Source organism: Podarcis vaucheri (genome assembly GCF_965113315.1).
Source record: "Podarcis vaucheri genome assembly, chromosome: 3".
Lineage (NCBI taxonomy): Eukaryota > Metazoa > Chordata > Lepidosauria > Squamata > Lacertidae > Podarcis > Podarcis vaucheri.
Window position 1 is genome coordinate 42,855,297 of NC_138761.1, and position 13,760 is coordinate 42,869,056.

At 46.4% G+C, this 13,760-nt stretch overlaps 1 protein-coding gene across 2 annotated transcripts in view; it reads right to left on the minus strand.

The window, feature by feature from the left end:
• CRIM1 (cysteine rich transmembrane BMP regulator 1) overlaps positions 1 to 4,733 on the minus strand; it is a 130,940-nt gene extending 126,207 nt beyond the window's left edge. For both annotated transcript variants that reach the window (XM_082215000.1, XM_082214999.1), the window contains exon 1: positions 4,008 to 4,733. In XM_082215000.1, the coding sequence (XP_082071126.1) occupies positions 4,008 to 4,359 (352 nt within the window). In that variant the 5' untranslated portion in view covers positions 4,360 to 4,733. The remainder of the gene's footprint in view (positions 1 to 4,007) is intronic.
• Between the last annotated feature and the right edge of the window lie 9,027 nt (positions 4,734 to 13,760).

Sequence of the window (13,760 nt, forward strand, 5' to 3'; positions counted from 1 at the left end):
CCTTCCTCCCACCGCAAGTCTTCAAAACAGGTCCGGGAACAGAGGAGAAGCGCTGCGCGCCTTCCCCTCTGTTCCCGGACCTGTCCTGAAGGCTTGCGGTGGGAGGAGGGCTTTCCTCCCCACCGCCAACATTCAGAATGCTGTTCTGAATGTTGGCGGTGGGGAGGAAAAACCCTCCTCCCACGCAAGTCCCGGGAACAGAGGCGAAGCGCTGCGCGCCTTCTCCTCTGTTCCCGGACCTCCCACCACAAGCCTTCAGGACAGGTCTGGGAACAGAGGAGAAGGTGCGCTGCACTTCCCCGCTGTCCCAGGAGATTTCCCTATGGGCTTTCGTCTTGCGAAGCAAGCCCATAGGGAAATTCGTCTTGCGAAGCCTCTAAAAATCGGAAAACCCTTTCGTCTTGCGGGTTTTTCGTTTAGCGAGGCATTCGTCTTGCGGGGTACCACTGTAGTTTAAATAGCAGTTTATGTCCCCTAACCAAAGCCAGCATGGACAATGATCAGGGATAACAGGAGCTGAAGTATGGAAGGCTACAAGTTCCACACTACTTTTATAGAGCTATATTTCACAGCTGCCCTACCCCCCACAGAAAAGCTAAACAACTGCTTATTGGCATCACATACATAACCCAATTACATTGGAGTGACTCTCCAGTTCAGCACCAATCTTTTCTCAGTAATTAAAATGGTGTCAGGGCTTATTTCTAATGCAATGCATCTGCTGTCAATACTGTTAAAATAGTTTTGAGTTGTTCCATGCTTGTTACTTATATAAAGGTTTATGAAATTACCGGTAGTTACATGAGTTCATATGGTACTTTACCACAAAGGGATCAAGACCAGCGGAATACCAGTAGCACTGCAGCTTTCAGCAAATAACTGTTGAACTATGGAATCATAGCTAGAGCAATGTTAAAAAGGAACTCCACAATGGTGAATCTAGGAAGCAGAACACAGAGTATAGCTACAGTATAGTAGCAAGTAGTAGTTCCAGTCCTGAATGGATATTTTTCCAAAATCAGAATACACACCTAATGCTGTTATATAAAATGTTATGTAAATATATAAAATAAATTTTGTTTTCTTCTGAGAACATTTAAATAACACCCTTATTGTTAAGATATCATGACATTACAAAAATATCAGTCAGCTGCTGTGTTTGCTTTATTCTATTTAATACATACTGCTTTCAGAAGATTTGAGATAACAATTTGCCACTGCTGATTAAACCATGATCCATGTTAATAACCACTGGACTGAGAACACATTTTTGGCTGTGTCAGTGTTTTTCATGAACCCATCTAAAAGCTTTAAAAAGAGTTCTACATTGTGACCAGTAGGGGTCGTTTCAGGATAAAAATTCTATTGTAAGAAAGACTGAAAAGAGAATAGATTTGTAAAAATGTGAAAACCTACTCTTTTGTGGCAGATAGGCTTTCATCTACAAATGATATCCATGTCAAGACTGTTACCAGTAAAGCTTTGTTGTATCAACAGATAAAAAGAAACAGTAAACTCAACCACTGGTCCCAATTCAATTGTTGGAATCAGTAACAGATTTTAGCTCTAATATTTTTATGTGAAAGCTCAAAATAATCTTATGAATGTGTTGCCAAATTCAAAGCTACTAATACTTCAGCCCAACTGGTGACCAAAAGCTTCAACTATGCATACTCATGCAGCTAAGTGATTTATATGGCAACAGTTTTGCTAATTTCTATAGACTGTTTCTGTGGGATAGTTGGAACTGGGACAGCTGGGTCTAATGTCAAGTCCACACTAGCTGAAGTCTCTTCTTGAGAGACTCTCCATATTATTTTCAGCAGGGGAATGCCAGATGTGCTTTTCATTGAAGTCCAGCATTGCATCACTTCTAAAGAATTATAGTTCTCCTAAAACTGCCAGAAAGCTCTAGACTGCTATACATTAAAGGAGACAGTGTCAAAACATTATAGGAAGTTTTCAATATAATTTCCCTCTTATATAAAAATTAAGGTGTAGTTACATGGAAAATATGCAACACCTGAATGGAAGACCATGACAGATATTTATTCACAACTTAATATGCTTGCATGCTCCTTATATTTAAACTCTCCCCATACAAACATGTAAAGCAACTACAACTCCAAACAGTTGTAAAAGCCTGACAGATCCATGCCGATTCTCATCATCTTCAGAAAACCCAACTGATAATGTGCGAAGGAGAGCTAACCTGTACAGAAAACCACATCTTATTTATGTCATAACCAAGAGTAGTACAAGTAAAACTAAACTATGAACAAATGTATGTACCAATTGTTAATTTTAAATGTCATTAGGGGATACAAGGGCACTAGCTATCTTTAAACAGTTGGAGTGTGTGCTTTTTTATGACTTTACTACCGTTCTCCAGAGGAATTCCTGAACTCACGGCTGCTCTCTAGCGGATCTACAAAAATCATCGTTTTAAGTAACCAATGAAAAGGGAGGGGGAAGACAAAAATTTTCCATATAAATTTTGATTCTCATCTGCACTATAGTATCTCAAACTTTCCTAATATTTGAAGAGGTGAAAATGGATAGATTGAACTCTCTCGTGTCACTTACGCAGCTATCAGGCAAAATATTCATATATTTCCAATTTTTTGACTCAAAGAAGAAGAGTGACGTACAATACAAATTATAGCCAACTGAATTGCCCCCTTTTCTGCATGAAAATGAAAGGTAGATTTCTGCCCCCCCCCCAATGATGCATAAAGTGATGGGTATAAGCATTTTAAACATTTCAATAGATGGTCACCCTTTGATTCTTTCCTGATTCAAGAATTCTCATTCATTACTGATTACAAGCCATTTGAATCCAGAAAATTGAAAAGACAGGTGTCAATCTGACATTTCAAAAAAAATATGAAACAGGGCTAATAGGTAAGCAATATCATCCAATATAAAGCTACTCTTATCAAATAGTCTGCATGTTGCAATGTTTCTGAAAACATACCATTAAACAAAAATTATGCAATTATGATCAGAAAAGCTGGATTGCTACATGACAATCAATAGCCATCTGCCTACACATCTGGACGGGGGGGGGGGGGGAGTCAAGACACTGATGGCTGTAGCCCTAAATGCACTTACTAATATACAACTCTCACTGTCTCACTACTAGGTGGAAAACATGGTTAGTGATGGGCTGCAAAAACAGGTTGAAAAAAGAGCAGACCAAAGCCAAAGGAAAAAGAAAATCGAACTGTTAGGACCAGAGATACCTACATTTTAAAAATAAGGAAGAACGTATACCGACTTCAGAAAAAAAAATACGCTTTTTATTTCCATGCCCTAGTTCAAAAGCCACTTTAAAATCCACGACTGTTGGGAACAATAAGCAAAGGGAGAGGGAAATGTAAAGGACGAAACAGAAGAGGAAAACGCAACATCCACCTTGTGAGGGGGAAGCAATAGGTTCTATACCGGCAAAACACACGCGTGCACATACTACTCTGAGCCACTGTAGCATTAAAGAGAGATGCCTCCTCTTTGTTGTTTTTCTTAAGCAGTGCAGATTGGGGGATGAACACCTGCATATGATGTGGGCAAGTATGGAAAATAACTATGAGGAAAGCGGGGGGGGGGAGGGGAGAGAAGAGTCAGAACATGCAATCGACGGAGACAACACGCCACACTAGGAAACCCCAACCTTCCCTTCCAATCTACCTACCAGCTTTCACGGTACATGCAGCCAACATTTCACACCACAAGTGTCCTGAAAAAATGGAGTGGCTTGGCGGGGGTGGGGTGGAGAGAACCCCGAAGCAGCAGAATACTTTCAAAGTGGGGTCTGACAAGGGCCCCAGTCCTCCCCGCCCCACTTTCCTCCCGGAAAGAAATCCCCAGTCCCTCTCTCCGCCGCCGCCGCCGCCGCCCCCCAACCTCCCAAGACACGCGCTAGCTCGACGCTGGTCGGTCCGCGCCCCTCCGCCTGGAAGGAAGAGGCGCCCGTCCGCCTTTGGAGGGGCTTTTTGCCTTGTTACCTTCGCAGACGCCCGCTTCGTACTCCGTGAGCGAGTCCCCGTTGAGCGGCGGGCGGATCACACAGCGCAGCCCGCGGTCGCAGGCGCCGTGCAGCCCGAAGAAGCCCCCGCAGCTCTCGTTGCGCTGCCGGGCGCACATGAAGCAGCAGCCGCAGATGTCCATCACGACGCCGCCGGGGCAGTTCTTGGGCTCCTCGCAGCGGGACTCGTCGCAAGGCAGGCACACGAACGCCCGCGTCCCGGACGCCCCCAGGAACGCCACCGCCAGCAGCAGCCGAGGCCAACCCGCCGCCCCGGGCCAGCCGACGCCGCCCCGGCGCCGCCGCCCCGCCGAGACCGCTGCCAGGTACATCCCGGCCAGGGCCGAAAAAGCGCCCCCGAGTCCGGCAGGGAGCAGCCCAGCCCCGGCGACGCCTCAGCCGCCTCTCCTCCCCCGGCTGCGGCCCCTCGAGAAAAGTTTCCTCAGCGGCGGCGACTCCAGCCAAACTTCTACCCCGGGCGGCTTCCCGCTCCTTTCGCCGACGAGAAGCGCCTTCCGCCCGCTCCTCCCCGACGGTGCCTCCGAAGCCCGCGGTCTCCCTTCAGCGGCCCCGCGCGCGGCGGCGGCGGCGGCGACTACGCAGCTGCTATAACGGGCGCCAGAGAGAGCACGAGACGAGCCTCAGCAGCTCCACCAACAAACTCGCCTCCCGACTCCGGACTCTTTCGCCGCCTCAGACTCCTCACAAGCTCTCCCAGAGCTCCGCCCCGCCCCAGCGCCCGTGCCATTGGGTAGCGGCGCGCCTGGCTCCGCCCCCAAGGCGGCTTTCGTTCCCGCGGATTGGGCCGCTCGCGCCGCCTCTCTCTCTCCCGGAGACTTTTCGCTCTGTTGGTGGATGGAAGTGGGAGAGGCGCTGCTGCTGCTTGGGCTCCGCGGCGGCTGCCTGCCTGCCTCCCTCCCTCCCCTCGCGCTCTGCCCCTCCCCTGCCTGTGGCGCTGAGTTCTCAGAGGCGGGCCCGGAGAGCGACCAACCGGAGGTCAAGCGACATGCCCAGCCAGTCCGGGAAAAGGCTGTCGCGGGTGGGAGGGGCCCTAATTAAATAAAGGGCAGCACTGATTGCGAAGGGGAGAGGTGGGGAAGCGAGGCTGCGGGCGCGCCTGCACCGAAAGTCAACCTGGAGGCTGCAAATCCGAATGCGGGAAACTAATTCCACCCGGCGCTTAAGTTCGTCACTAGTTCTTCCCTGCCCCTTCTTGGCTCGAAAGCGCAAAGCGAGAAGAAGAAGAATGAAAGCTCGCGTATCCCAGAGTGCCAAAAATAATGTTATTCGGTTGAAAACGTCATGCTTGCAAAACGCTCATAAATTCACGATGACATCGGAACACCATAATAAATATATAATTGGGGGTGCCCACCCCAAAATATGATCTGAGCCAGGGCAAAGCCCACACCCAAGCAACATCAAAAAGGTTTCTCTGCTATACCAGTAAATGTTCCCCCTCCTCAGAACTTCCTGTGAGCACATGGCACAAACAAGGGTGTCTGTGCACACTGAGGATAGTCAACAATAGGGATGGCTATTCCAAAATGTGCTTTGGGTCAGCATAAATCATAGATACATCTTCTAAGCAAACAAAATTGCATTTGCACATACCAATGGATCCAGCCAAGCTCAGCTGCCTGCAGATGCATGGTACAAACAAAGGCATCTATGCACACCAATAACATTGGTCAATAAAGTCAATCCTGTTTGGTGGGAGGCGTTCCACAGGGCAGGTGCCACTACCAAGAAGGCCCTCTGCCTATTATTATTTATTAAATTTGTATACTGCCCTATACAGGGCAGTTCACAACATAACATTACAATATAAAAAACACAAAATATATATTATATACAGTGGCATAGCGTGGGGGGTGCCAGGGGTGCCGGCCGCACCGGGCGCAACATCTGGGGGCGCGCGCTCGCTGCCTCCGGAGTCGCTGAAGAGCCTAGGGTGCAGGCTGTAGCAGAGCCGCATGTCTCGCGGCGCCCGGCTGAAGGCGCCCGACAGGCAGCGGCTCTCAGCGCTCGCCGCGGAGGACGCGCCAGGCAGCCCTTCCTCACAGCCCTGCCTCCGCCGGTGCTGCTGCAGCTGCTGGGCCGTTGCATTTTCCTCGCCTCTCTGCCCCCCTCCTCCTCCGGGAAACGGCGTCGTTTGGGCAGCAGCGCCAGCGGCAACTCGCAGGTTAGGGGTTAGGGGGGGCGCAAATTACGTGCCTTGCCCCGGGTTAGGGGGCGCAAATTACTTGCGTTGCCCCGGGTGCTGACAACTCACACTACGCCGCTGATTATATATATAATAAAGACAAAGGCAACCCAATAATCCCCCCTCATTCCCTTCTCACCAGAAGGTCCTCTGAATTGGACCTCAGTGTCTGGGATGAACAACGGAGACAAGATGCTCTTTCAGGTATACATGGTCGAGGCTGATTAGGGCTTTAAAGCTCAGCACAAACACTTCAAATTGTTCTCAAGAATGTACTGGAAGCCAATGTAGATCCTTTAGGACCCGTGTTATATGGTCCTGGTGGCTGTTCCCAGTCACATCTGGCAGCTGCATTCTAAATTAGTTGTAGTTTTGCAGTAGTCCAAGCAGCAGATAACCAGAGATACATAGGAAAAAATAAGCACCCCAAAATATGCCTTGGGACACCTCTAATCATAAACCCACATGTACAGGATTTGTACACTCTTGCACACTGTTTGCATAGTCGCTCCTTTAGGTGCAGCTGGATCCTATTCCTACTGACACTCAGAAAGGAGGGTGGTGCAAGTGAGCAAGCAGTGGTGGCTTCTCCTTTCAGCTGCCATTCACTTGTCCACAGTGGATGGAAGGTGAGTGAAAAATGCCTCTGCTCCCCTTTCTGTCTGTGGCGAGAAGGTGCAGAAATGGTGTTTTAAAAGAGCAAAGAGGACGGGACCTTTTCCTTGACCAGGGTAAAAAAATGGGAGGCTGCAAAAATTTCTAGGATTAGGAAACTTGACTTCTCTCTTCACTGTATTGTGTGAATCGTAAGTTTGTTATTGTTGTTTTAACCCCATCTTGCTCCAAAAGTTTTTTCTTTTTTCTTTTTTAAGAAGGTTGTTTTGCAATCGAAGATGATAGATGTTCTTTATTTCAGAAAAACAAGCCTCTGGCGAATGAACCACAAAGCTTCCCTGTGATGCTCCTTTAAAAAAAAAAAATTGATTTGACAGGTAACCCTGCTTTACAGGCACAGCCTGAGGTGGGAAACTGTGAATTACTGTGAGGTGGCTTGGTGATTGAAAAGTCATGACATCCCATAAAAGTGTGCCTTTGACCTCCCTGGGAAACCACTTGTAGAGCAGGGGAGTGGGTTCAAAAGCAGCAAAGCCTCCTTGTTTCTCTTGGGCCTGAACGAGCCTGCAGGGAAGTGTGGGCCAAGTCATAAAGCCAGAAAATGAGTGACTAGAGTAGCCTTCCTCAATCTGCTGCCCTTCAGGTGTTTTGAACTCCCACCAGCCACCAGAATACACGTAGAGTCTTGGCTGTGACTCCAAGGGTACCATTTGGGTAGGACAGCTAATACACACACCCTTCCACCAACACATTTTCAGACCATGTGTGATGAGTCTTAGGCTGAGCACTTTCATCTCTGGCCTACTCCTTGGCAACTGAATCTTCTTCCTACACAAAACAGCTTTAACACAGTGCCCCTGTCAGTCAGCAGGCAAATGCTCAGGAAGGATTTAGTTATCTGTTTACCATGTGAATGGAATCTGTGAAGAGGCAGCATGCCTCTGATTCCCTAAGGCTGAGGCATGCAACAGAGGGCATCTGTCTCCAGTCTCCACTGTACCCAGGTTGGATATGTTTCTGAGACATTATCTGGAGTTGGCCACTGATGGGCACAGTGCTTGATTAGATGGACGTCAGATCTGACCCAGATGTTGTTAAGCTGCTCACAACAAGTCAGCAACACGACACATGCTTCCTCTTCAGGGGAATTCAGCCTTCTGCCTTTTCCATTTGCATCAACCCTGAGCTTTTCAGCGGCCCTGTCAAAACAGCACATGAAATAGTTTGTGTGCTAACTTTTCTGATCTTAGCAAATGAAGTCCCCAGTTGAATCCCTGGCCTGTACTGGAGCAAAGATCACAAATCTTTCCCAATAATCAGTAAACCTCCTTGTCAAACAGCTCCTGCAAAATGGAACATTCCTCCAAAGTAACACAAGGATATGAAATAACTAAGCGAGAAAAAGGACAAGAGAGGGTGTGAGTCTGCATGGTGGAATGAAGGCCCAATTGAATTAAACATCTGAACCGCAGCCCAGGGGAAGAATAACGAAGAGTGACTAATGAGAGAAGGGAAATGCTGAAAACAAACACAATGCCTACTCACTTCGCTCTCAGCAAAGTAGTAAGCCCCCAAGAGGGCAAGGTGGAAATATAAAAAGCAAAGAAGTCTAGCAGCTGTTTGTGTCTAGCAGGGCCTTGTTCCTGACAATGCCAAGCGCTCATGACATACACTGGTACATGTTGAAAGCAGGAATGAGTAATAAACACATGGACCTGAAATGCTGAGATGCTATAGCTTGTAAGGATATTTTGGCAGTGTTATGTACTGAGCTGAATCCTAGAACAATGGGATCCAGAATGCAGCAGTCTGATTGGTCCGCAGGAGCCACCCAATGCAGCTCCGGGTGGAAGTGAGTCAGTGACCTGATTGGCCTGCAGGAGCAATCCGGAATTAGCCAATCACGCAGGGCCCATTGTGTAAATAATGTATATATAGCTATATGTTTCAGGGAAAGTTTCATTCATTGCTACTATGAGCTGAATAAAGAGCATGAAATTCACACTCAACTCCGAGTATATTCAGGCAGGATTAGGCCCACCTCAGAATTTGTGTTCTCTGGCAGTGAATTGCTTAGCCTAGGAAAAGCTGCTACCTGTTGACTGTTCTTGTGCATCCCAACAGAAACTTCAGCTGCTCTCCTCCCCTCACCCCACCCCACAAATCTGTTTCAGAGGGCTGGAGGATTTTCCAGAACAGATTTTGATTGAGGGTGCAGGGAAAAGAGAGGAAGGGGAAGTACCATTGCATGACTAGAACTCTGCTCATTCAGTGTGGGATACAACCCAATGCATGTGTTGGGAAGATTATTGGGGTAGAAAGTGCACTTATGCTGAGACTATTGCTTTTCAATATTTGCCTGGCTTTTTCAGGCCTCATCTGCACCATCTCAAAACTCTCCTTGTAGGTTGCTTGTTCCTGCATTTTTTAGCTATGAATCACATTATGCTTACACTGTCCAGGTGGCATCTCAGCTTCTCGGAGCTAAAAGTCGCTTTTTGCCTAACTAGCATGAAAAATTATTCTAAAATGATTATATCCCACTGTGTCATGCAACATGTGTTTGCCATATTATGTTTTTGGGGTTATCCCATTTCCCCCTCAGCTCCTCCTCTGTACTGCTGCCCATACTCCACCCACCAAACCTTACATCTCCTTGTCTCATTTCTTTCTTGTTGTAGCTGATGTTCATTCCAAGGGCACCTTTCTCTTCTTTCTGGGTGGATTTACCTAGAAAGAAGCCCCTTTGCACGGTGACCGAGTTGTTGTTTGTATTAAAGGTACACAGAGTGGATTTTCCTGTATTCACCAGGGGTGAGCTGTTGCGATAGAACAATAGACACCCTCCGCAAACACTTCATTCTTTGCTAGACGTGGATGTGAAGTTTAGCCAGAGTGTAGTAACAATCTAACAATGCCCTCCAAATAGGTGGGGAAAGTGGAGAAGCAAGGGAGTAGCATAAAAAATGATGTGACATGACCAGATCAAAAATACTGTTTCACGCTACCCTAATTTATGAATAGTGTGAAATTCCAGTGGTTCCAGAAGCATACCCAGGGTTCGTATTTCCTTCAGAATGAGGCACAGAGGAGACTGTGGTGTCTTTATGCTACATGGTTTATTTAAACACATAAACAACCTGAGCCAAGAGGGTCCTGCCTCTCCCATGGCTGCAGCCTTGGATTCTGGCAGAAATCAAGCATGCTTCTGACTCTCTGGTTTCAGCCTGCTTCCTCCTCCAGCACAACTCAGCTCTGGACTACAATGGAATGTGAGAACAGCAATCAACCAGCATTGATATGGAACCATGAAGGGCTACAATGAACAAATTGGATTGGGAAAATGTGGATTTCCAAAGGCTGTGCTGAAGAGCCCTCAGTTTTCTGAAATGAAGCTAGAATTTTTTAAACAGCCATTGAAAGATTGATGTTTGTGAATGAGTGATTGTAACTGAGTGTTATTAACCAGCCGTATTTAGTTTTTATTGTTGTCAGATGCTTTGAAAGATCCCCTCTGAGGGTAGGATGTAATTATTTTAAATAAATAAATGCAATAAATATTAGGTACAAATTTACTAATGTTCACATACAGTGCTGGCTTTAGAGTATAAAATGAGCTCTCTTACATTGCTATTTAAAGGTATTAATATTTCATTACATTTGTCCAGAAAAGGCTTTTAAGACAAATGGGTAAATTTTAATTGGTAAATCAGTCTTAGGAGTATATTCATCTTTTTTATGGAAATGTTACTTAACAGTAAAGTAGGCTGATCAGGACATCTGTTCGCCCATTTAGCAGTGTTACACATGAGTGAAGTGGTCAACTCTGACATTTTAAAATTAATCGGAACTATACACCTTGGTATTTATCGTGCTTTGGACAAAGGAGAGAAAATGGAGCATAATGTGTTGTGCATGTCTGAAATTTAGTAAATCACCTGAACTTCCCTCTGTTCAGGACCTCTTATAACCCCTTTGCGGGGCGGGGCGGGGGAGAGGTCTTTTTACAGTCAAGCAGTATATAAATGGTATGAATTAAATAATAACCCTAAAATCTAATTTGCAAACGATGAACACAAAGTACATGGGTCAGCATGGAGAAATCCCTCTACTCCAGAAAGGATCATAGACTGAAGAGGTTTCACGTCGCCACGCTGAGCCGCCTGCCTGCCCGCTGCTGGCTCAGGGGAGAGCACAACTGGTCGAGGCAGCTCTTCGTGGGCACATCCCCCCAACGCTGACTGGGGGTCCAGCGGCAAGGCCACACCCCCCTGACGGCAGGCCTGGCTAGATGGGGTTTTCTGTGGGGGGTGCCTGGTTCACACCTGCTCAAAATTATGTGCCTGGGCCTACAGGTGCCTGGCCCTCCCCACGCCACGCCCCTGCCAGGTAAGCCACACCCTGCACAATCATTCACAATATGCGGTGCACACAAACACACCATTTGAATGGCAGTGGCCATAAACTTTTGGGGGCAGCCCCCTTAAATATCTAACAAATAAAAATAATTTTTAAAAAATCCTTTAAAAAAATTGATCCTTAAGATGGGTTGTCTAATGAAGAATAACTCTTTTAGAAAAACAAACTACAGCGGTACCTCAGGTTAAGAACTTAATTCGTTCCGGTGGTCCGTTCTTAACCTGAAACTATTCTTAACCTGAGGTACCACTTTTAGCTAATGGGGCCTCCCGCTGTCGCCGCATGATTTCCGTTCTCATCCTGAGGTAAAGTTCTTAACCCGAGGTACTATTTCTGGGTTAGCGGAGTCTGTAACCTGAAGCAGGAAACACCATCAGAGCACTCCTGACATATGGTTGTCAAGCCTCTGCTTAAAGACCTCCAAAGTAGGAGACTCCACCACACTCCTTGGCAGCAAATTCCACTGTCAAACAGCTCTTACTGTCAGGAAGTTCTTCCTAATGTTTAGGTGGAATCTTCTTTCTTGTAGTTTGGATCCATTGCTCCGTGTCCGCTTCTCCGGAGCAGCAGAAAACAACCTTTCTCCCTCCTCTATTTGGCATCCTTTTATATATTTGAACATGGCTATCATATCACCCCTTAACCTCCTCTTCTCCAGGCTAAACATGCCCAGCTCCCTTAGCCGTTCCTCATAAGGCATTGTTTCCAGGCCTTTGACCATTTTGGTTGCCCTCCTCTGGACACGTTCCAGTTTGTCAGTGTCCTTCTTGAATTGTGGTGCCCAGAACTGGACACAGTACTCCAGGTGTGGTCTGACCAGAGCAGAATACATTGGCACTATTACTTCCCTTGATCTAGATGCTATACTCCTATTGATGCAGCCCAGAATTGCATTGGCTTTTTTAGCTGCCGCGTCACACTGTTGGCTCATGTCAAGTTTGTGGTCAACCAAGACTCCTAGATCCTTTTCACATGTACTGCTCTCAAGCCAGGTGTCACCCATCTTGTATTTGTGCCTCTCATTTTTTTTGCCCAAGTGCAATACTTTACATTTCTCCCTGTTAAAATTCATCTTGTTTGTTTTTGCCCAGTTCTCTAATCTGTCAAGGTCGTTTTGAAGTGTGATCCTGTCCTCTGGGGTGTTAGCCACCCCTCCCAGTTTGGTGTCATCTGCAAATTTGATCAGGATGCCCTTGAGTCCATCATCCAAGTCGTTGATAAAGATGTTGAATAAGACCGGGCCCAAGACAGAACCCTGTGGCACCCCACTAGTCACTCTTCTCCAGGATGAAGAGGAACCATTGATGAGCACCCTTTGGGTTCGGTCAGTCAGCCAGTTACAAATCCACTGAGTGGTAGCATAGTCAAGACCGCATTTTACCAGCTTCTTTACAAGAATATCATGGGGCACCTTGTCAAATGCCTTGCTGAAATCAAGGTAGGCTACATCCACTGCGTTCCCTTCATCTACCAGGCTTGTAATTCTGTCAAAAAACGAGATCAGGTTAGTCTGACATGACTTATTTTTCAGAAATCCATGCTGACTATTGGTGATCACAACATTCCTTTCTAGGTGCTCACAGACTGTTTGCTTAATGATCTGCTCCAGAATCTTCCCTGCTATTGATGTCAGACTGACTGGGCGGTAATTATTTGGGTCCTCTCTTTTCCCCTTTTTGAAAATAGGGACAACATTTGCCCTCCTCCAGTCTGCCGGGACTTCGCCTGTTCTCCAGGAATTCTCAAAGATGACTGCCAGTGGTTCTGAGATCACATCTGCCAGTTCTTTTAATACTCTTGGATGCAGTTCATCTGGCCCTGGAGACTTGAATACATCTAAACTAGCCAAATATTCTTGTACTATCTCCTTAGTTATTCTGGGCTGTGTTTCCTTTGCTGAATCATTTGCTCCAAATTCTTCAGGTCGGGCATTGTTTTCTTTATTGGAGAAGACTGAGGCAAAGAAGGCATTGAGTAGTTCAGCCCTTTCTGTGTCCCCTGTTTGCATTTCACCATCTTCTCCTCTGAGTGACCCCACAGTTTCTTTGTTCTTCCTTTTGCTACGAACATACCCATAAAAGCCTTTTTTGTTGCTTTTAACCTCTCTAGCAAGCCTGAGTTCATTCTGTGCTTTAGCTTTTCTGACTTTGTGTCTACATGTGCTGGCTATTTGTTTGAATTCCTCTTTGGTGGTTTCCCCCCTTTTCCATTTTTTGTACACATCCTTTTAAAATCTTAATTCAGTTAAAAGTTCTTTAGATAGCCACCCTGGCTTCTTTAGGCACCTTCCATGTTTCCGTCTCATTGGTATTGCCTGACGTTGTGCTTTTAGTATCTCCCTCTTAACAAACTCCCAGCCATCATGAACTCCCTTTCCTTTTAGTATTGTTGTCCATGGGATCTCACCTAGCACTTCCCTAAGTTTTATGAAGTCGGCTTTCTTAAAGTCAAGAAATTGAGTCCTAGTATGCTTGGCTGCTCCTTTCCGCTGTA